The sequence below is a fragment of the Notechis scutatus genome, chromosome 1, assembly GCF_049901735.1.
Source record: "Notechis scutatus isolate UNSWTSFEM ecotype Mainland chromosome 1, rNotScu1.2, whole genome shotgun sequence".
NCBI classification, from domain to species: domain Eukaryota; kingdom Metazoa; phylum Chordata; class Lepidosauria; order Squamata; family Elapidae; genus Notechis; species Notechis scutatus.
In genome coordinates, this window is record NC_142009.1 from 261,407,061 (window position 1) to 261,431,069 (window position 24,009).

Below are 24,009 nucleotides of genomic sequence, written 5' to 3' on the forward strand. Positions count from 1 at the left end.
TGACATTCATTATTTATGACTGCCCTAACCTTCTCCTTCTGTTTGGCAGTGTTCAAACAGCAGTGATCAATGTGTTCAAAGGAGGAGGCTTGCAAAACAATGAACTCTACATCCTCAATGAAAATGTCAGGTATGTGGATTTAACTGAACTGGATTCAACAGCCTTCACATGTTGGAGCAAAAGTAATTCTGAAAGCGTTGTACTGTGGCAGTAGCTTGTGCATTGGACTCTTCTTTTATTGGCACAGTAAAGGAGACTGAACTATGAACTCTTTTTATGATGCTAAAGCAGTGCAGAAATTCACAAGAGTAAAAAAAGATAATATATCAATGGGAAGCAGGAGAATGGGTTTAGGTCCTTATTCTTCTTGTTACCAGGTGATTTCTCATAGTAGCAGTGGCAGTAATGGATGGTAGAAATCAGAATTTTGCCCAGTTCCTCCTCCAGCAAATTCTTTACATGCTACAATCATAGTTAAGAAGTGGCTATCAAAAAGGGTATTTTTTCAGCTTCCCTCTGTCATCATAATATTAAAGGAACTCAGGACTGGGAAACTTATCACCCGTAAGAATGGCTTATTGGTGGTTGGCTGGGCTGCTGCTGTGGTAGATATATGTGCTTTGTATTCTTAGCAGACAGAGCCATGATGCTATGTGATGGGGCCATTTGCATGTAAGCAGGACTGAGATGGTTTTCTCTTGAATTTCTGCAAGGAGTTTGAGGGGTTTTCTTTCCCTGTCACTATATAATATATGTGGGGTGAGAAATGAGTAAGTTGCACTTTCTGGGGCAAAGATTTAATTGAGGGTGAGAAAGGTTCTGTTTGATTTTCTCTGAGTTGGTTGAGTTGAGTGAGGTGCTGCATGAATGCTGCTTGTTTTGTAAGGTTATGCTCTAAATAAGTGGCATAATAGAAAAGAACTTGCCTTGAACAGGGTTTCTCCCAGACAGGTCTATGCCTCTGCTTTTTCTTAAAAAAAAAAAGTTGTGAGGTGTTACAGATGCATCTGCTTTGATGGTTGGTGGTTTTGGAAGTGGGATGCAGTAGGTCTGCTCTTCGAAATCTGGATGGAATCATATTTAGGTACTGAATTTGTGTATATGAAAGAGAAGAGGTGAAAAAGCATGTGTGTCAGAGAGATCACTATGCTGTAGGTGTAGAATGTTGCAGATTTCAGTGTTCAATTGGAAATATCTTTGCAAGTCGCAGAAATTTGAATAATAATGAAAACAGGCAGAGATCATGCAATGAATTTATTTGAATGGTCTGGTCAGATGTATGAGCACAAAAAAGATTAATATCTTGATGGAGCCTGTTTTGTGTTGTGGTTAAGGCACCAGATTAGAAAACAGGAGACCATGAGTTCTTCATGCCTTAGCAAAGAAGTGTCAAACTTTATTTCATTGAGGGCCACATCAGCATTGTGTTTGAACTTGGGGGGACAGGGGGGCAGAGGCGCATGGGCAGGGTGGGCTTGGCCATCTTGACATTACTCATGTCGGGTGCACGCGGCCCTCCCAGGCTCCATTTTTGCTGGCAGAGGTACCACAGGCTGGTCCTTCGCTGTTTCCAGGATGGCTTTGTGGGCCAGATCTAAGCACATTTTGGGCCGGATTTGGCATGCAGGCCTTGAGTTTGACATCCCTGTCTTAGCACAAAGCCAGCTGGGTGGCCTTGAGCCACTCATTCTCTCTCAGCCCTAAGAAGAAGGTAATGGCAAGCCGTTTTTGAAAACCTTGCCAAGAATACCGCAGGGACTTATCCAAGTAGTCATCAAGAATCAACAATGTCTTTAAGGCACAAAAAAACAAAAACAAAGGCATGGCAATAGGTAAGAGTTTTCTCTAGGAAATGGAAACAAACATTAGTTTGATTATAGCTTGAAATCTGATAAACACATAGAATGATCTCCTTTCCCCCCGACTTTCGTCTTTAAATTCCATGAACTTGTTTAAACATTGTCAAGACCAAGAAAGTTAAAATGTTTTGACAAAAGGTTATTGGTATCCTCCATGCTTCTGATTGTTAAGTACTCAGTGAATTAATTAAGAACAGCTCTGACATTTTCTCCAGTAGCATAGATTTATGTGACTGATTTAAAAACATCTGTTTAAAGCATGCAGTTTTGGCCATAAGATCTTTTGAAAATAAAAATGAAGCCTTCATAAAGTTGTTTTTTTTTTGCTTTTTGTATCATCTCAATAAGATACCCTTTTTCATGCTCTGACAAATGGCTTTGTAAGTTTCTTCTGAAATCAGACCTTTCATTCTTTTTTTTTTTTTTTGTAAATTTTATTTGAGTTTTCACAAAAAGAAAAGAAACACAATTAAAACATCCTTTTTAAAAGCAGCATAATCCCGGGTTACATTTCTTCGTGGAGACACAATTTCAGATTCATGCTCATTTTTATATTCTATTCCATATCTTATTACAATTTTACATTTTCTACATAGCTTCTCCCCTCTTTTAATTTCCTCAATTTTATTATATTTATTTCATCTCAATTCAAATCATTATATTTATATTTTTTGTCTGTCCTGTTTCAATTGTCTATTATCTTTTCTTATTAAACAAAATTTCTCCTGTAGTTACTGATTGGAGTATGACGCCTTTATATCTTTCCCCTAAAGTTATAACACTCAATATAATACCATAGCTTCCATTCAGATTCTGTTTGGTACATTCTTAAACTACACAATATTCTTATAAAAAAGAAAAAATTATAAATGTATATAATTAAAACAACATTCCATTCCAATTCAATTCTATCATTAATATTAAAATTCATTAAAGTCTTAAGATTTTTCACGTGACTTTTCAATTAAATATCATACCTCTATGGGAACAATTATTAGCTTTCCATAATCAATTCCCCCCCTCTTCACTTATATTTTATAAAACATTGACTAATTAAAGTGTTCCCATTCCTTCCTAATTCAATTTTCTCATTTATTTTATTTCATTTACTTTATTCACAGACATTTCACTAAGTTACACTAGCCATTGTATCCCTCATTCTAATCGTATGTTGTTTCCAATTTTCTAAAGTTATTTCTATTTCAAATATAACAACACAATCTCATGTACCTTTACAGAATCCCCCTTTCAGTTAAATTTTTACCCATTATCTCTAAATAGGTCCTGTTTCTTTATATCTTGCTCCGGACCTTTGTGACGTCTTTTCCTTTCCTTCTTCCCTCTCTTCTTCTCCCTCCCCTTTTTACCCCTTTGTCTCTCTACCTCTACTTCCCTCTTCTGTATTCCCCTCTTCTGTTGTTTTCCAGTATTATACTTATTTTTTGAATTATTTTTCTTTTCTTTGGTTGTTTTTTTAAATCTTAAGTTCTCCATCCTCTTTCCCCCCTTTCCTTTTTCTTCCCCACATAGAGTTACTTGTTCATTAAAGATGTCTTCTTCTTTGTCCCAGTCTTCTTGTTTTGCAGTCTTTTCTTGTTGTTTCTCATAGTTCCAAATCTCAATTTCTAAGAATTGAAAAATGAAGCCAAAGGAACCCCTCCCTTCTTGTGCCTCTTCTTTGTACTTTTTAAGTTCCATTTTCAATTCATCGAAAAGTGATGCCATTGTAAAAAAATTTAAACAACCACCCGATTGATTTTAGTCATTCAAATATAATAGCCAAAAATCTAAGTCACCAAATAATCCAAATACACACAAACTGTTTCTTTTTGCTCTTTCTTTTTTTCCCCACTTTCTCTTCCTGGGGTTACTATTTAGTTGCAAAGTTTCAGTTAAAATGTATCTTTTAGAAGTCTTATTGAAATTTTACTTTAGATTCTTTTAAAGTCCAGATAGTCTCCTCCCTCTTCCAGATCCTGCCCTTATTCTTTTTCTCTCCCTTCCTGCTTATAGAAGAAAAAGTTTTTAATGTCCAGAAATCTTTATTGTCTCTTTGGCATTTAGTTATATTTTCAGCTTAATTGCCTGTTGATGCCAAAGCGGATTTTTCCAATTTCTTATTCTTAATGTCAATATAAGGAAGGAGAGAGAAGAAAAAAAAAAGCCAAACCTTTCCCTTTTCACTTTCTTTCGCTGCTTCTGACTCTTCTTTGGGAGCGATGTTATTTCTTGTAAAATTTAAATTCCAGGGTACCTTAGTTATTGCTTTTTCAACTTAGCCCGGTCAGCCAAAACTTTCACTTCTTATCTTCCTCCTGCACGTTCTTTTCCGGTTGAGTACTTCTTTGAGGTGGCCATTTCTGACCACCGCTCCTACTGCCTTCGGGAAAGGGAGTTTGACCAGCTGAGGAGGAGAGATGCGGCTCTCCTCGACCCTGCTGGCAGTCTCCCCCTTCTTCACCACCTCTATGGGGTGGCTTAGCCCCCAAACCAGCCGGCTAGGGGCGCTTCAGCAGCGAGCCCAGTCAGAAACCGCGCACGATCGCAGATTCCTGTCTGTTGCCGAAGCCCTTCAAACCGGAAGAGACCTTTCATTCTTATGGATAAAAATCTTACTGCTTTAATGCATACTTTAAATAAGACGCTTGGATAGAAAAGTTGTTGTTAACAGTAGCATATTCATTTTTTTTCTTTGTAAATGCAGTATTTGTTTCTCTAGCTATGCAACTGCCTTCCATGTATATAAGCAATTGCATATAACTAGCTTGCTTGTGTAGAAGAGGCAGAAATTTCTATTGGATCAATCAGCTGTCAACAAAACCACCAATTACACACCTTTTAGCATAACTTCCAGAAGGATAAATGTATTGGCACATCACATCAAATTTGTGTATTTCATTTTGAAGACAAATGAATTTTGTTATGTGGATTAAAGTTCACTTGATGCATTAACTAAATTGGGCTCCAGATCACAAAATCCTACGTTTAATAAAGCTTACTTTGCAAGGATGCCTGATTAGGTTTGTTCAGTGGATTGGTTAATTGCTGGAGTGAGAAAATGAATAGCAAACGTATTGGGCGAATGCCTGGAAGGTTTTGATCATACAGGATTAGGGAAGAAATTGGTGGTTTTAGTTTACATAAGCTTAGAAAGCAAATTTGTTAGTGCAGTGAATGGGATAATTTAAAAAGGAGGAAAGAAATAACATTGTGGAAGAATGGCTGCCCATAATTTGAGAAGCACTATGGGGTGGAAATTGAGGGCAGGAATTCAGAATTCTTACATATCTCATGTATTGAATTAATGTTGGTACTATAAATTACTGGGTGCAGCAAGGAGAAAAGTGATGTCTCAGTCTCAACTTCATGACAAACTGTAATGGGAAGGTTGTGTCATAGTAGTAACATACTACTGCAAAATGATTTCTAAATTATTATTTTGAAGTCGTAAGATGGGGTTTATTTGAATGTTCCATGGGTTCATCCTGTCCTTTATTTTCAGATATTCAAAATCAGTTACACCTCAATTCTGCTTGAAAAGATTCAGATTTAAAAAGCAATATTATAGTGATTTGCTTTGTTGAAATTGGAACTGTGTAATCTTTGTCATTGATCAGAAAATGACGAGGGTTTTCTGAACTGGAATGTTGCTGAAAATGTTTCTCTTCTAGCACGGTGATTGAACCTTGTCTTACAGATTTTTGTAAGGTTTGAAAAGGTCTCTTCATGATTATTAGACATTAAATGTGTGTGGGATGGGACATCAAAGCATTACAAGTTAACCTGACAGGAAAAAGTAGAAATCTTGGTTTTGCTTTGCTTTCCAGCCCACTCAAAAATAATATCTAGGAATGCAGGAGATGATCAAATCAGATCTTACCTTCTTTAGAAATTAAACTTGTTCTTCTTTGGCAGGAGTTAAGTTTGAAGACGAAAGTCTTTTGATCAAATTCTTGCTATAAAGTTTGTCTCATACAAATAAGTATTTCTAATTCATATAGTTATTGGCTACAAAGAATGCATTGTCAGAATATGATTCTAAATGATTCATGCGTGTGGGATAAATCAGATTAAAAACAAATTAAGCTGGCTTTGTAATGTAATGTAATGTAATGTTATACCGACTAACAGTTTGGTGTTCCACTAACTTAGGACTCTTTGTCAACTACCAAATGTGTCATGGGAAAACATGAAAGAAATAAAATTAAACAATACATAATAAGTCTCAAAGTATCTTATTAGTCACTTATGCATTTAGAGTTCAGTAAATATCTATTTTCTATTATTATTTTCTGGAAATATTTTCATGATAAGTGATCCATTTCTTTCCAGGCAGCTGTTGAAGAGCGAGCTTGGATCCTTCATCACAGACTATTTTCAGGTAACATTTAGTTCTTAAGTGGATAGATGAAGCAATGAAATTGGACTATCTTTTGGTTCAGTCTTTATGCTGATTTTCCTTTTTCTTGTCCTTTTTAAGTAGCTGCAAGATCTTAGATTTTGAATAGAAAGCTAGAAACTGTTTTGGCCAACATAGCATAATAGCAAAGGTTAAAACAAAGCTGAACAACCTTATCACAGAACTACAAATTGATAAAGTTAGTATTTCTTTTCTTAAAACGGTAGGATTGTGTTACATAAAAACGTCCCATTTAAGTGGCTAATACTATGAGAATGATGCTTTTTTTAAAAAAAAATTCTTGAACAACTGGAAAGTGGGTTTCGGAAAAAGGGTTACAGCTAGGGAATTTTCTCCGCTTCTGGCCTCAAAACCCCCTCTTTGCCCCCAGTGCATGGGTGTATGTGTTGCTTAAGTTACAATGCTCACAACTCATGTTTCTCTTCTCCACATTCCCTTCATCGTTCTCCTTGCAAAACTTAAAAGTGTGCTTCAATGCCTTATGAACATTTGGGATAAATAATATACTCAAGATCTTTTTAGATAATGGCTGTTAATCCAAGATTACCCGCTTCCCCTAGAGCAGTGGCCCCCAACCTTTTGGGCACCAGGGACCACTTCTATGGAGTGAGTTTTTTCCGTAGACCAAAAGGGGCATGGTTTTGTGTGCTGCCTGCATCCCACGGAGGGCTCTTCGCTTTATTGTGCGGACCGGTTTCTGGCATGCTGCGGAGCGGTGCCAGTCTAGGGAACCAAGGTTGGGGATCTCTGCCCTAAAAGACTCTGAAGCACCCTTGAACATTATAAAATCAAAAATAATAAAGATATTTGATAATAAGGCATCATGAAGATGTTTCCACAATCACAGTCTTTGAAGATATTCCACCTTTCAATAAATATTCAACTGACGGTTTAATATTTCCTTATCGGAAATACTTTATGTGATCTCTTGTACAGTAGGGATAATGCATTTCTCCAAATTGATTAAGATGGTCCACTTCAATGATCACTGAGAAGGGACCATTCTTGACAATAGCTTCCTTTGATGAGTTTTCGTTCCTAGGGATTCATGCTATGATGCTTAGCCCTTCCCCACCTTTTTGAAAAAAGCTACCTAAGCAATGACATAAGATGTACAGTGCAAATACCCATTCTTAGCACTTAAATGTGGAATGCATGTTAACCCACATAGCTGTCAATCCACATAGTTCCAGCATGCACTAAAATATGTTATGTCTTTGAAACACATGAACAGAAATCTCATTTAATAAGCCTGAATAGTCTGTAGAGCAACAATAATTCAAACACTGGAGTTGAGGAAATGCATGAGTCAGAGTGAAATTATTATGTACCTTTTAACTGATAAACAGCCCTCAGAGATCTTAATCTTAACCACAGAAAAAGTTTGGGTCTTGTTGTCTACAAGAATCCAAAAAAATGTGTGCACAAATTCACGGCTATCATTACTGTAGAAAACAGCCTCATTAGTGAAAATGAAACTTTTGAAACCAAATTATGAATAGGATGTTTCTTTCGTCCACCTCTATATTGGGGACCTGTTAGATTTCCCAGAAGTAACCACAAGGATTTCTAAAAAGAAAGACTAACTTATAATTTCTTCTTTATCCTCAATTCAGTGTACGCTATTATAATACATTTCTTGTAACAGCAATAACTTATGCAATATTGGCTCAAAGGTTATGTTTATATAGTTTGTGCAATACACTTACTCACACACACACATACACACACACAATTGACACAAAGTTTTCACACACACACACACACACAATTGACACAAAGTTTTCACACACACACACTGAATTTCACTGTATTTTATTCTTTCTTGTTCCAGAAACAGAAAAAAAACCCTATACAATTCATAACCTTCCTACTTACTACTGCATACTAAGTAATGAAATAAAAATAACTGGAGATCGTAATTCCAAGCAATATCTTATAGTGTGCCATTTTGTAGCACAAATTTAAACCAGCCCTATTCAGGTCAAGTGAATGTCATGATAGCAAATTAATAACTAAATGTTTTAGTAGATTCATTAGTGAGAGCCAACTTTAACTGGCCAGATTAAAGGTTACAAACACTCATTAGTACTTGATTCTAGTGCACCTAATGGCATAAAAACAAAATGTTATTTCCCCAATGACTTGTTGCTGTAATTTAGACTCTGCTTACTTCTAGATTTTTTTTTCAAAAATAAGTCACCTATAACAAATAATAGAATAAACACTGAGCAATAAATCAGCATTGTTGAAAATCATGGCTGATGATGAATGGCACGCTGGTGAATTTCAACTTATTCACTATTCCTCTAGCTTGAATTGTTAAATAAATCTGGAATAATGTATTGGCACATCAATTGGACTAGAGATATTTTGGCTGTTGGTCTCCATATAAGCCATAATTTGTAAATGAAAAAGGAACCATGGTTTATAATACTGGCTTGTAAGCAGTGAGATAAAGCCAACATTTCTGATGCAGGCAATACGCTGAAGGGATTTGTTTGACCTCTTGTATTAATTGGGAGGAATGAAACATAATTAATGAGCCAAGTATATGAGCAGCTCAATTACAGTGAGGATTCTCCAGAATTCTGGTTCATTCTATGTGAAAATGGCCAGTGTTTAGAAATATTAGTTCTTTTTTCAGCATAAAATAATGGAATTTGGCCAATAGAACTAAGATTCAGCCCATTCAGAACATCAACCCTAATATTTTCTCTTATCTCTGGGAACAAAAGTACACAACCCAGATCTTACACAAATATAATAGGTCTAATGAAAAGATGGTACTTGACTTCAGTAAGCAGTAAAATTGACTGAAATTGTGGAATGATGTAATAGTAAACCATGATATATGGTTATAAGCATGAATGGATATAAGTTTGAAGCTTTTGCAGATAAGGGGAAAAGAATGTTAGTTTGGAGTTGCAGTCATTATAGTTTACTTAAAATTCCTGGTTCATGGTTTAATTTTGGCTCACAATGACTAAATATAGTTTGCTATTATGTTTGAACTGAACTGCTTATTTGAGGAGCTGATAACTTTGTACAAAAAAAACCCCATATAAAAATAATTTCTCTCACGGACTTCCGGTTTGCAAAGCTTCGGCAGCGGCAGGGATTCGCGACACCGCGCGATCCCTGCTGCGCTCGCTGCCGAGGTGCCTCTGATCCATTTGGATTTGGAGGATATAGCTGCCCCGTAGAGGCAGCTGAAGACAGGGGGGACCCGGACAGGGGTTTGGGGGTGTCGCAGACCCCCTCCCCAGCTGGCAAAACCCCCTTTTCCCAAGGCGGAGGAGCGGCAGTCAGCCTGCAGCTGGACAAGATTGTGCAGGAGGAAGAAAGTGAAAGTTTTTCTCTGGCTGAACCGGGACAAAGAGGAGCCTTTAAAACCTGGAAAATTGCCTTTTTTATTGCTACATTGTTTCCCAGAAAGACTGTGCAAGAGGCGGAAGAAAGTTGTGAAAGGGAAAGTTTTTTTTTCTCACTCTCCTTCCCTACGGAAGTAGCTGATGGAAATTTGGAAAACCTGCTTGGGCAAAGAAGGTAAATGAACCTAAAAATTAAAGCCAAGGGGATAAAAGATTTTGGAACATTGGAATTAAAAATTAAAAGTTTATTGCTATAAGTGGGAAGGAAGAGGTAAAAAAACTTATTCTAAGACTCTATTGAAGAAGACTGCTTGAAGTTTATAAGATTAGAAATTAATGACAATAAGGCTTCTAAAAATAATTTTGAAACTGTCTAATTGAATCTCACCCCAGGAGGAGGGGAAAAAAAAGAAGAAGAAGAAAGTGTTAATGGAACAGTTTTGATTTGGATTGCTTTGTGACTTTGTGACTTTGGGATTTTTGGGGAACTATTTCTTGAAAGACTAAAAACATTTGGGTTGCTCTTTTAAAAATAAAAAAAAATAAAAAATGGCATTATCTGTGCAAGAATTACAAATGGAATTTCAAAAGCTACAAGAAGAGAAACAAGAAGGCAAGGGCTCCTTTGAATCTATCTTTCGTTTTTTGGAAATGGCGATTTCCACTTACCAAAAAATACAAGAACAAGAGGACTGGGATGAAGAAGGAGAAGCCATCTTTAATGGACAAAAAGTTATAGCTGAAAAGAACAAGGGGGGAAAGAAAATGGAGAATTCAGAACTTAAAAAAGCAACCAAGAAAGGGGAAAATAAGATGAAAAATCGATACAATGCCAGAAAGCAACAGAAAAGAGAAACACAACAGGGAGGGAAGATCAAAAAAGTGGAATTTGAGAGATGGGGGAGACCAGAATTGATAAGAAAGGAAGGGAAAAAGGAAAGAGAAGCCATAAAGGTTTAAAACAAGATGCTAAAAAAAGGGTTTTTTTCAGAGATAAAGGGTAAAATTTAAAATAAAAAATATATATGATTCTGCAAAAGTACATAAGATTGTATTGTAGATATTAGTGTTTGAAACTGAGTTAGAAAACTGAAATACTATGAGTTAATAATGTATTAAAGGGAATATATAAAATGTTTAAGAGTAAATAATAGAGTTTAATTTTCTATGGAATATTGTTTTGATCATACTATAAACTCAATCCCTTTTTTATTTTTGTTTTATTATTTTAAAATGTAGTACTTTGTGCTAAGCAGAATCAGTATGGAAAGTATGTATCATTTCAAGTGTCAAATCTAGGGGAAAGATAAAAAGTTGTCATACTTCAACCAGTGATTACAGGAGAAATATTGTATTAGAAAGAAAAGATAAATAGATAATTGAAGAGAACAGACAAAAGATACAAGTATAATTATTTAAAATGAGATGAAATAAATATAATAGAATTATGAGAGTGAGAGGAGAGAAAATATATAGAAAATACAGAATGTTAATTAAGATATGAAATAGTATATTAAGTATGAATTTGAGTTATGTCTGTATAAAAAGAGGTAACTCGGGGTAAGCCGCTTTCCAAAAAGAAGTTTTAGGTATTTATGTTTTGTGTTTTGTATGTCCATGTTTGAATTAATAAAATCTTAGAAGAATGTAAGAAGAACGTTGGAAGAGAATAATGAAATTGTAAATAAGACAGATGGATATAAAGAATGTATACAATCTAAAGTAAAAGAAATATAATTTGAATAATAGAAGGAAAGGGAGAAATAAAGAGAAGCTGGGATAAGATATGAAGTTGAACAGATAAGGTAAATATACATATTAAATTGTGCTTGTATGGAAATGTGATAATTTGGAATTATTCTGTCTTTAAGATGTTTTATTGGTTTTTTTCAGAAAAGATCTCTTATGTTATTACATTCTATGCTTTGTTTGTTTGTGTACTGTTTTGTAAAAATTAATAAAATTTGTTTAAAAATAATAATAATAATTTCTCTCACAAATGTTTTCTTCTATATTGAGTTAGGTGGACTGAAACCTCATTTTTATTAAACATTCTTAAAGATCCACTTTCTATTTATACCTGCCCTAATCTTAGCTGTAAAGGAGAGTTTAATAACAAATTTGAGAACTGGAATCTCATCTCAGAAATTTGAACTTAATCTGAGTGAGAGAGGAATTTTCTTTTTTCTACTACTTTAGATGGAGTTTTTTTATAATGAAAATATTTCAAATTGAGTTACAAACAGCTCATATTGTGAGATATTGTTCTTTCCTAGTTTAATTCCATTTTTAGGAAAAAATACTTGAGTCTTGGTTATGGAAATTTGTATGATTAACACTACAACCTATATTTTTAATGCTATCCAGTTTAATGTCATTTTACATCTGTATATGCAGATTTAAAACTTCCTTTAATTCTTCCAACTTATTTACAAAGTGGCTCCTCGGGGAACAAAAGTTGAGTTTACCCATTAACTGTCCTAGTTATTTTTTGGATAAATGGTGGCAATAGGAAACCCTGGTTTTTTTTACATTTTATTGTTCAAAGTTGCACATATCTCTGATAGGCAGTGAACTTTTCAGCTAAATCACTGACATCTGGAACATGATATCCAGAAGAAAAGTAAAGTGTTATAAGCTGCTAGTTACTGTTCCTCATATTGTTATGTCTCACCTATATTCCACAAGTGAGAATACAAAGTTCCACAATTCCAAACATTCAAACAAAACAGAAGCAGACCACAAAAGGGTTAATAATGCTATATTCCAGTCCTTGGCAGACTTCCCGGAATCCCCACATATCCTTTCAACACATCAAACACTTTGCTTCCAAGCAAAGTTTGAGAATCATCATGCCTCCTTAAATCACCTGGATTGGCGTGTCAATCTCCCTAATCAATGTCTGGCTTGACGCCTCCCCTCAGCTTGACGTTTCAGTCTCCTCCTAGTTCTGGCATCAAGCCACGATCTGTCAGCTTCCCCACTCGAAGCCTCTGACTCATTTTGTGGATCAGTTGCTGGCATGAATGAGGTAGAAGGTTCTGGGGAGGACTGTCTCTGTGACAAACTCTCATCCCCCTGGCTCACATCTGTGTCTTCTAATAATTCAGACTCCACATTCACAGCAGGCTCCAGCCTTCCATCTTCAGAGTCATCAGAGTCAAAACTCCCAGCAGGATCGATCCTTCCAGTCACAACATCATATGCTGGAATAATGTGTAATGAGATTCTTGATATCTTGTTATTTAACAATCTGGAAATTACCTGGTTGCTTAGTGTCTACATGCAACAGAAAGTTTCAAATGACTAGCTTCATGTATTCTATTAAACTAAGGGATTTTTTTTTAATCAAGTGGTTTACATTTCACACTGACTACCTAATAAATATATGGTAATACAAACCTTAAGGTTTATTCAGTAATTCAGTTAACCATACTACAGGTGAAACTCGAAAAATTAGAATATCATGCAAAAGTTCATTTATTTCAGTAATGCAACTTAAAAGGTGAACTTAATATATGAGATAGACTCATTACATGCAAAGCAAGATAGTTCAAGCTGTGATGTGTTCATCATTGAGATGATTATGGCTTACAGCTCATGAAAACCCCAAATCCACAATCTCAGAAAATTAGACTATTGTGAAAAGGTTCAATATTCTAGGCTCAAAGTGTCCCACTCTAATCAGCTAATTAAGCCATAATACCTGCAAAGGGTTCCTGAGCCTTTAAATGGTCTCTCAGTCTGGTTCAGTAGGAATCACAATCATTGGAAAGACTGATGACCTGACAGTGTGCAGAAAACCATCACTGACACCTTCCATAAGGAGGGAAAGCCTCAAAAGGTAATTGCAAAAGAAGTTGGATGTTCCCAAAGTGCTGTATCAAAGCACATTAATAGAAAGTTATGTGGAAGGGAAAAGTGTGGAAGAAAAAGGTGCACAAGCAGTAGGGATGACCGCAGCCTGGAGAGAGTTGTAAGGAAAAGGCCATTCAAAAGTGTTGGGAACTTTCACAAGGAGTGGACTGAGGCTGGAGTCAGTGCATCAAGAACCACCACACACAGACGGATCCTGGACATGGGCTTCAAATGTCATATTCCTCTTGTCAAGCTGCTCCTGCACAACAAACAATGTCAGAAGCATCTTACTGGGCTAAAGAAAAACAGACCTGGTCTGTTGTTCAGTAGTCCAAAGTCCTCTTTTCTGATGAGAGCAACTTTTGCATCTTATTTGGAAACCAAGGACCCAGAGTCCGGAGGAAGAATGGAGAGGCACACACTGCAAGATGCTTGAAGTCCAGTGTGAAGTTTCCACAGTCTGTGTTGATTTGGGGAGCCATGTCATCTGCTGGGGTTGGTCCACTGTGCTTCATTAAGTCCAGGGTCAACGCAGCTGTCTACCAGGAGATTTTGAAGCATTTCATGCTTCCTTCCATAGATGAGCTTTATGGGGATGCTGACTTCATTTTCCAGCAGGACTTGGCACCTGCCCACACTGCCAAAAGCACCAAAACCTGGTTCAATGACCATGGGATTACTGTGCTTGATTGGCCAGCAAACTCGCCTGATCTGAATCCCATAGAGAATCTATGGGGCATTGCCAAGAGAAAGATGAGAGACATGAGACCGAACAATGCAGAAGAGCTGAAGGCCGCTATTGAAGCATCCTGGTCTTCCATATCACCTCAGCGGTGCCACAGGCTGATAGCTTCCATGCCACGCCGTATTGAGGCAGTAATTGCTGCAAAAGGGGCCCAAACCAAGTACTGAGTACATATGCATGCTTATACTTTTCAGAGGTCCGATATTGTTCTATGTACAAACCTTGTTTTATTGATTGCATGTAATATTCTAATTTTCTGTGATTGTGGATTTGCGGTTTTCATGAGCTGTAAGCCATAATCATCACAATTATGACAAATAATGGCTTGAACTATCTTGCTTTGCATGTCATGAGTCTATCTCATATATTAGTTTCACCTTTTAAGTTGCATTACTGAAATAAATGAACTTTTGCACGATATTCTAATTTTTTGAGTTTCACCTGTACATTTAAGCCCAAAACACAGTTGCTGGGTTCACAAATCAGATTTAGCTGAAACAAGGAAATAAAATTATGACTTACAATGAGGTCTATTTAACTTACTACTGTTTTATGTTTGAATTCTGGTAGATGAGACCTTGTAGCTCCTCAAACTTTTCCTTGGGTTATGATTCTTCTTCAGTCTCGATTTTTAATTCGAGATATTTCATTTTTCTTTACCCAAGTTCATAAATTATTACAGTGGGGAGTGGAGGGAGAATATAATACATGGCATGGTTTGTGAGAATAACATAAGCAATTGTTTATTCTAGCATTTTGAGAAATTTGAGAAAATGATTGCTTATTTTGTCCAAAGATATATTTATTGAATCTGAAGTAATTGCTAAACTTCTAAGTAACACAGCGAAAGGCCTTCTGTTAAAAAGGGACTCAGACTTCCATGCACCATATAAAAACAAACCATTGATTATTTTAAACATAGTTTCTATTGAGTAATTTTAATTGGGTTGGCATAGTCTTTCTAGGCTTTCAAAATAAAGATTCTTGGGAAGAAAGCACTGCAAAGGCACTGATGCATTTCTCAAAGTGAGACTAATTTCTTCCCCATGATTGCTATATATTTAGACCTTTGTGTATTTTTTACCTGCATTCCTTTTCTTTTGGCTTGTTCTGAATTTGCAAGAAAATAGTTGCTTGGGTAATTGAGCATAATACTGCTCACAAATTTTCTGTTTTGTTCACTGTTCCTCTGTGTGCTTGCTTGCACAAACATCAGCCAATTATTTTCCATCAGACAAGGAATTCACAACTATTCTGGATAGTTATGTATTATTCCATATGCATACAGAATAGGTAAACTGTAGGCAGTCAGTACATCTATCTCTTGAAACCACAAATACTTCCCATAAATGTTAGAGGAATAAAAATTACTCATATGATTCATCTGCCTCTTTTTCACAATTGAAATATTGCTCATAACCATGTGCATATTTTATTACATAAAATGCATAACATGCATAACCTCCAGGCTTTCCCAAACTGGTGTATCCAGATGTGTGTAGAATTTTAATTCCTTGAATTCTTATGACCACTTTGTCTGGGAATTCTGAGAGTCCAGAGGGCACCTTGGACATGATTATACAAAAGGCTACTATTACATATTATCCCAGAGGGCAGGAAGAAAGATTCCAGTTGAATGTTAGGGAGGGAAAAACATCTTAACAGTAAGAGTAATTTGAAATTAGAATCAATTACCTAGAGAGGCGTCTTTCTTATTAAACATTCCTGATTTAATGGTAAGCAGAAGCTGAGTAAGTCACTGTTAGGGATGGTTTGATGTAGATTTTTTTGCACTGAGCAAGGGCTTGGACTTGAAAACCTGAGCAGTTCCCCAATTCCATGATTATAAGTATTGTAGTACACTGGCAAATTACACTGGCTACCAGTCTGCTTTTGAGTGCAGTTCAAGGTGCTGGTTGTGACCTTTAAGGTGCTGGTTGTGACTGCAGATCCTGTCAGTCAAAGAACTCTGACAGTCAGGATCCAGAAGAACCTTCTCTGCCGCAGCACCTGCCCTGTGGAACATCTTGCCTTCCAGGGTAAGATCTGCCTCGAACCTCCTATCTTCTGTAAGCTCCTAAAGGCTTGCCTCTACAAATTCGCCTGGCCATCCAATTGAGAGTTGTGGAGGTGGCTGCTAGATTGACAGCATACTCCATCTCCCTTCACCTCTCTGCTCCCCATGCATCTTTTTTTTACTAGTTATATCAATATATATATTTTTGTTTTCTTTCTCCTTTCTCTTTGTTTAATCTTTCTTTTTTATTTCCCCATATTTTATAGTTGTGAGGTGCCTAGAGATAGATAGCAAATAAATTTTAGATGATGATGATGATGATAATAATAATAATAATAATAATAATAATAATAATAATAATAATAATAATAATAATAATAATAATAATAATAATAAATCAATGACTGCATTTGCTTAGCTTCAACTCTTATACCTTCTCTCTACAGAAAACTTTAGGCTGCCAGTTCCTTGGTAGAGCTATGTGAATATTCTTAAACCATATTCTGCAGAATAACAATGTTAACTATTGAAGATGTTAATGGGTTTTATATCTATTTAGTTTCCAGTGAAAAATGAAAGGAAATGCTGGTAGATCTTGCCATAAGCATATATTAAAATAACTTTTAAAAAAATCCACAAATTTCAGTGAAAGTTCACAGGGGTCTTTGAGGTGAAAAAAAACCTCTGATGGTACGACTTTTTTTTCCTTCAGCACAACTTTGTGAAAGTGGATTTTCAGCATATTCTTCAACAACGACTAAATATTGAAACATTTAATGATCAGAAATCTTACTGTAACTAAATGATATTGCATGCAAGGCCATACATCCCATTAAACCGATTATTATAACTGCTGCATTAAATATCAAGAAAACAAGATTGTTATTTAAACAGCTTTTTCATTTGTTTCCTTTTGTAAAATACAAAAAACAAAAGATCTGAGGTGTTCCTCTTTTTTTTAAAAAAGAAAGTAAAGTTTTGCGAAGTGTGGTTTGCACTGATGATGTAAAATAGAGAGTCAACATTGACTCATTCCTTCTATTTTTTGAAGTTCAGAAGTGAGTATCAGTTCTTATGTAACACAATTAATACAAGAAGGAGTTGTGTCTGGGGACAGTCCCAAAGTTTTTAATTGTACAAAACATTTTTAGGAAACTCCCTACCTTAAGGGGAGATTCCAAAGTACAGGCAGACATACAATTGGATTGGAGCCATCACTTGAAAAACAGTAGAAGAATAAAATGGAATAAAATAAAATAAAATAAATAAATAGCTAAATAGCTAATAGCAAAGCAAATAGGGACATTCCTTCATGCAATGTATTGTTGCAAGTCTTGGTTGTGTTCTAATTTTTAGCACACTGGAAAACTGTTATAGCATTTGTGTTGTCCTTTTAAATTCTATACAGTGCAGATCCAGAGAGAACAGTCTCTGCACTAATTCCATAAGAATTTATTCAGTTGTTTTCTTCCACCAGTGAATGTTTTTACGGCATTGGACCATTAAGGTATTTGCAACTGAGATATGCCACATGATTGAACATCTGCAGAATGGAGACTGTTTTTAGCTGATCATATGCAGAAATGCCTTTCTTTACATGTATTTTCCACATTTATTTGGCAACCCAGAAATGTATGCTCTTTGAGACTTTCCAGAGCTGAAAGTAAAATATAAATATAATATTAAAATTCAACAAAATGATTAAGGCACAATAATAGCAATAAAATCCAACTTGAAATCCAACTTTGGGCAGAAAAGAAATGAGTCTGATTAGGAATTAAGATATTACATCTAGAGCATGTAAAAATTTCATTGGCCATATGTGTTTTGACATACTTGATCTAAAACTAAGATATATTGCTTATTCAATAGATTGGGTAAATCTATTTGGAATAACATTTGTAAAAACATCATTTGTATCTTTGAATATTGAAAATCCAACCCTTTTTTCCCTTTTTTTTCTTTTTGGCAGAACCAGCTTCTTGCAAAAGGTTTGCTATACATAGAAGAAAAAGTTAAGTTTTGTGAAGGCAAGTATAGAAATTGACAACTTTAAGAAGGACTCTATATTCCCAGAAAGCTTTGTGAATCATATTCTGAAGTTGCTAAGATGAATTTGTGGAAAAACCAACATATCAGAGTCACGTGGCTAAATATCCCCAGGTCCTAATGTGTATAAATAACACAATGAAGTCATAATAATAGCACTGGATAGAGGTTATTTAGAACAGAGAGGAAAATATCTTTCCAATTAAAAGGCATGCTTTAAAACATCTATTTATCAATACCATTTGTGAAAAAAAAAGAAGAAATAGCTTGCTATGTAATATGTGTATCATGTAAATTATCACATGGCAGCATTTATCTGTATATATGTACCATCGATGACCAATTAGTGGTGAAAGATGTCTAGCAAATGGCTATAACCAACTTCACCATCAAACCAACATTGTTATGAAAGACTATTAAACATTTTTCATATTTCTGCAGGGAAAGCCTGGCTTATGCTTGAACATTATAAATTGAGATCAGTTATGTAGTGCCTATAATTCTCAATGTTCACCAGAAATCTTTTATTATGTTTCACATAGTTTCTTCAATTGGTCTTGGTAGGTACAACTAAAACCTTGTGGATACATTGTGGTGGCTGGTCACTTTCAACTTTGATTATAGTCAAAAGTTTGAAAACTATTGCAGCATCAAGGAGTTGGATTAAAATAGTGGTCCCTGACCTTTGCAGCTTGGTGGCCCAGCAAGGTGGGGGAAGAGGGAACTGCACCAATGGTGGACCGGCGTCTGTGCACAGCTTGTGCAAGTGGCAGGGCGGAGTGCATGCACAGTGCAGCTCAACTTGCGCACATTGAGCTGCATGTTCATATATATGTGCCAATACGCTAGCTCACTGCTTGTGCAAGACGAGCTACACATGCACAGGCCTGCTGGTCAAAAGGTCACAGCCCAGTAGTGAACTAGAAGATCTCCAAGGTTTCTTCCAATTCTGTTAGTCATTTGAAAGGTAATTCCAAAAAGATTGGGACAAGCTCCTGGTTTTCATAAAATATAGCTTTATCTTAGATTGACATACAGTACATGGGAAAATATTACCTAGGCCATAACAGTTTTCAGTTGCCAGTCTGCCAGGAAGTTGTATTGGTCTCTAATAGTTCAAAAGGAAGCAGGAACCTGTGGAGAAATAAATTTATCCTAGTTTCTTAACCACAAAACCATTCAGACTTCTGACCAGATAAACTTCAATTGTTGCACCAGTTTATTCACTAGTATAAGCTTTCTGTTTTATTGTTTTTCTGTTAGTTGGATTCAAAAGAAAGGGAAAGAATGAAAAGAGTTTTGCAGATGGTTATAAACATTGCATGTAATATTTTTATAACTTTTTTAAAATACCAGAGATACTAAGTATACTAAAATACCAGAGATAATAAGTATACTAAGATACTTAACTAAGACATCAAGAAGCAGATGTGATACGACAGTTCTAGAACCCGTCAGCTATATTGTTAAATTCCAATTCTCAAACTAATTTCTAATTGAAGTCAGATAATTAAGGTTCCCTTGAGGGAGACTTTTACAATCTTAGTTTATTTTTTAAAAATAAAATTTTATTACAATTCAGTGGGTCATAGGCTGCTAAGACTGCAATTGTACGAGTCCTTATTTGGAAACAATGAATAACATCTGCAATGAATAACATCTGCCTATAATGTTGCAATGTGAGCTCAAACAGTAATTTGGAGTGTGTGCTCATCTGGGTCCTAGGCCATGACAATACAGCAGCCAGAAATTTGTGCTTCTGATTGGAAATTAAATCTGAGTTTGGCAATTCTTTAATGGTAAATTTCTGAATCACTCAACTTTATGTGGAAAATTCAGTAGGTGCCATTTATGGCTGCTGAAACTTAGTTTGGGAGAAAATGAGTGATTCTTCAGTTCCACAATTACTGGAAAAAATGTAATGGTTAGTTTCACTAGCAAGGGGCCTGAAAAATATTTGTAAAATATTTAGACCAGAGGAGTTATATCTGTATTGATGGTGCATCATGCTTAAAAATAGTTATTTCTTGTTTTACCACAATGCAATTACAAATCCTGCTTAAAACTACTTCAGTGTATGTTAAAAGTAGGCCATGGGTTACAATGACAATTGGGAGTGAAATTTCCATTGTAAGTGATGACAGTTGCAAAACATGATATCACATGAATGAATTATGTAGTAATGGCAATTCCTCAGTTCCATTTGCTATTGTAAGCTCAGGACCACAAAAGTGGGAAGAGTCCCAGGCTGGTGGGTGAGGTGATGGGGTTCTGTGAGCAGTGGCACTGGAACATAGGCAGGTGTGCAGATGCTGCAGGGGAGTGGGGAATACCTTAGACAGATGCTTTTGGGATGTGGGGGAGTGCCATGGGCAGGCCCTAGGGAGTACAGATGTGTGTTGTGGGGAGTGGTGCTGTTAGCAGGTGGTATAGAGTGAGTGGAGCAACAGGAGCTGCTTCTGATTTCCTACTGGCTTCCCCATTGACTTTGCTTGTAGAAAGCTATCAGGGAATGTTGGAAATTGCAGTCCTTTTACCACAACTCACTGCAACAATCAGAATTCTTGAGGACTGGTTGTAACTTTAAATAGTTGAATGAATTGTTGTGACCTAAGTAGTACTGTATTATGATTTCAGAAATGAATACAAAGGCACAATTAACATGCTAGGATCTGACTTCATTGGAAGAGGATCTGACCAGTCTCCAAAAGTTTTTAATGGATGTTTTGCTTTATAACCAGCTCTGAGAGGTAGAGTGAGCAGACAGAGAAGTATTCTTAACTGTATGCATGGGGATAAGATGGTAACAAGATTTAAAGAGAAACTATAACTGTGTTTATTTGGATGGAATTATAGTGTTCCATAGTATGCATGCACAAATGCTGACCACAGATTTACTCCTCACTTCAGTTAAGAGTTGCTGAAAAGGGTTAGAGGAAATCCTGTTTAATGGGTTTTGAAATAATGCATACAGTACTTGCTAACAGATATTTTCTTTCCTGGTAAAGAAAAGGTTTTGAGAAGCAATAACTTTATGGATAGATCCAGTATAGTGGTATTTGATATGTAAAATTATATTAGTGAAAATGTAAGGGGTGCATTCTATTTGACTTGTTTTTTTTCCAATCTGCATTCTTAATTTAGCATTAAACTACTGCTTTGTTAAAACCTGAGCATACATTCAGCAACTCATGTTAAGACTACTCTACAGTCAGCATCTCTATCCTGGATCTTTCTGCATTGGAAATTGTATAAAGGTTCTATTCATATTCAGTCACACATAAATAAAAGCCACCGTATGCAAAGATCCATGATAACATAGAATTCCTAACCATTTTGAGATTTGTGGTTGTGTTCAAGAAACAATTAGTAGAAAGTCCCTTGAAAACTTACTCTCAAGTTCAGGATGTAGGTGAGGACTCTGGGAATAGGTCTTGTCTTCATAAACCCCACTACATCTTTAGCCTCCAGATGACCTTATTGTAATAGGATTATACCAAATATAGGTATGATTCATAGGTTGTGATGTTGGACAAAGTGTTTCCAGTCTCACTACCACCTCTAATGAAATTGGATCTGGTTTTCTCTGACCACTGTCCTTGTTATACCCTTCACACAAGTATGTGCCTCATTAATTGATATATTTGTACAACTGGGAATAGAATATTAAAATTCCTTGTACTGAACCCTTTTAGCATTTGGGGGGGGGGGGTGTACTGAAATGTTCTTTAAATAGAAAGGATTGGGGATACCTTATAGATTATTTTTTCATGAAATGAACAATTTTTAAAAATGCTCTGAAAGTTGAAACCTGCTAAATTTTTACTATTATTTCTCTCTCTTTCTCTCTCTCTCTCTCTCTTTCCCTCCCCCCCCTCCCTCCCCCCCCCCCTCTCTCAGAATGTCCACATTTTTAGTTAAAGATTAATGAACTTTAAACAGCAGGGACTTTTTGCTAAGCATATTTTTTTCCTTTTTAAATAAATCATTTTTTATAGTTTTCATATGACGTTAGCCCGAGGCAGTATGGAATACTGATTATCCCTCAGAAAAAGTAAGCACATTGTTTTATTTTGGAAGGAAGACAGAAAGTTGGCATAACTGCCATGTGTTGTAATTTATGTATCTGCAGAATTTTTATGCTATCGGTTTCATGCAATTTTTGTCAAGGTTACACAAGTGCATAAAAACCCTAAATAGAGATTCTCAACCTTTTTTTCACCATGGAGCCCCTTTAAATACTTTTTGTGGCCATGGACCATCAAAACTTAACTCAAGATTTAAATCATAATGTTTCTTTCATTTCATTTTCTTCATAGGCCTCTCCCCTCCACAGACCACAGGTTGAGAACCACTACCTTAGAAAGATAACTAAAAAACCTACCTGATATGATACGATACGATATCTGGAAATAAACAATTTCCAACCTTTCTAAATAGTTAAATGTTGTGTGGATTAGAGTCTTCTGAAAAACTGTCACGTATGGTCCCGTTCAGATCTCCATAGGTCACTTCTACAATACAGGGACGTATCGCCAAATCCATAATGCCATTCCTCTCACTCCTCTGATCTTTCATGGGGAAGAGGTACTTTCAGCATCCTCATTTTCAGCAAACAAATCAGATGGGTCAATTCTACTTTTACTAGTTCTGCAGACATCCAGACTCTATGTCATAAAGGGCCCCATAGGTTAAAACCAGCATTTTGAATTCTACTTGGAAATCTATTGGAAACCAGTGAAAGACCAACAAAGCTCTGGTGGTTCTTAGTCAACATATGGCAGTTAAATTTTGAACCAACTGCAGCATCCAGGAAGTCCTTAAGGGCAGCTCCATATTGAGATCATCATTGCAGTTGCAGCTGAGCCCCCTTTGTAAAAAATAGTATTTGGAACCTTCAGCTTCTAGTGCATGGGTATCAAACTCCATGGTGTCACGTTGCCATCACATGACGCTTTGCAATATTTTTCCCATTCACAGAGCAGGGGTGGGCATGGTTTGTGCGTGATGCATCTGGCCTGCGGGCCGCCAGTTAGGCATCCCTGTCTTGGGGTGGCCATCAGATAGAAGTGGTTTGTCCTTCCTTACTTCCTGGATTTCCCAGTCTAATCCACAAACTAGTATTCTCAGAAGTCTCCCATCCAGGCATCAACCAGGTCCAAACCTAGTTAGCTTTTCAAAACCACCCAAGGCTGGCTAGATGCGCCACTTACCTAGGCCTCTGCTGCTTATCTAAAAGACACCTAGAAACCTCCAGTAATCTCACAAAGCCAAGCAATGGATTTTATTTGTACTTGGAAATGAGAGTTGCGTATCTAATAACAACATGCTTTTTGCAAGTTGGCCTAATGTTCATTGTATTATTTTTTTTAGGAGAAGATCGTATCTATGTATTATCTGAAACTTGGGATCACTTCTTCACAGAAACTCTTCCTACATTACAGGCTATATTTTACCCTGTTCAGGTAAAGCTAGTTAAATATAAGCTCAACAGGGCAGAGAAAAACAATTCAAACTTGCCCTATAATTGAAGGGAGACATGAAGCTTAATCTATAAAGGAAAACTATTTATTTTAAACTTTAAGAATCACACATTTCACCAGAATTGTTCTTAAGCTTGTTTGTCCTGCTATCGATATGGTTATAAAGTCTTGACTAATTTAAACCACCAACCCAATAATTATAA

At 36.1% G+C, this 24,009-nt stretch overlaps 1 protein-coding gene across 1 annotated transcript in view; it reads left to right on the forward strand.

Annotated features, from left to right (window-relative positions):
- Positions 1 to 24,009, forward strand: part of PRR5L (proline rich 5 like) — a 58,567-nt gene that overhangs the window by 15,120 nt on the left and 19,438 nt on the right. The window contains exons 4-7 of the mRNA XM_087951251.1: positions 50 to 130; positions 6,193 to 6,241; positions 18,247 to 18,304; positions 23,697 to 23,788. Of these exons, the coding sequence (XP_087807377.1) occupies positions 50 to 130; positions 6,193 to 6,241; positions 18,247 to 18,304; positions 23,697 to 23,788 (280 nt within the window). The remainder of the gene's footprint in view (positions 1 to 49; positions 131 to 6,192; positions 6,242 to 18,246; positions 18,305 to 23,696; positions 23,789 to 24,009) is intronic.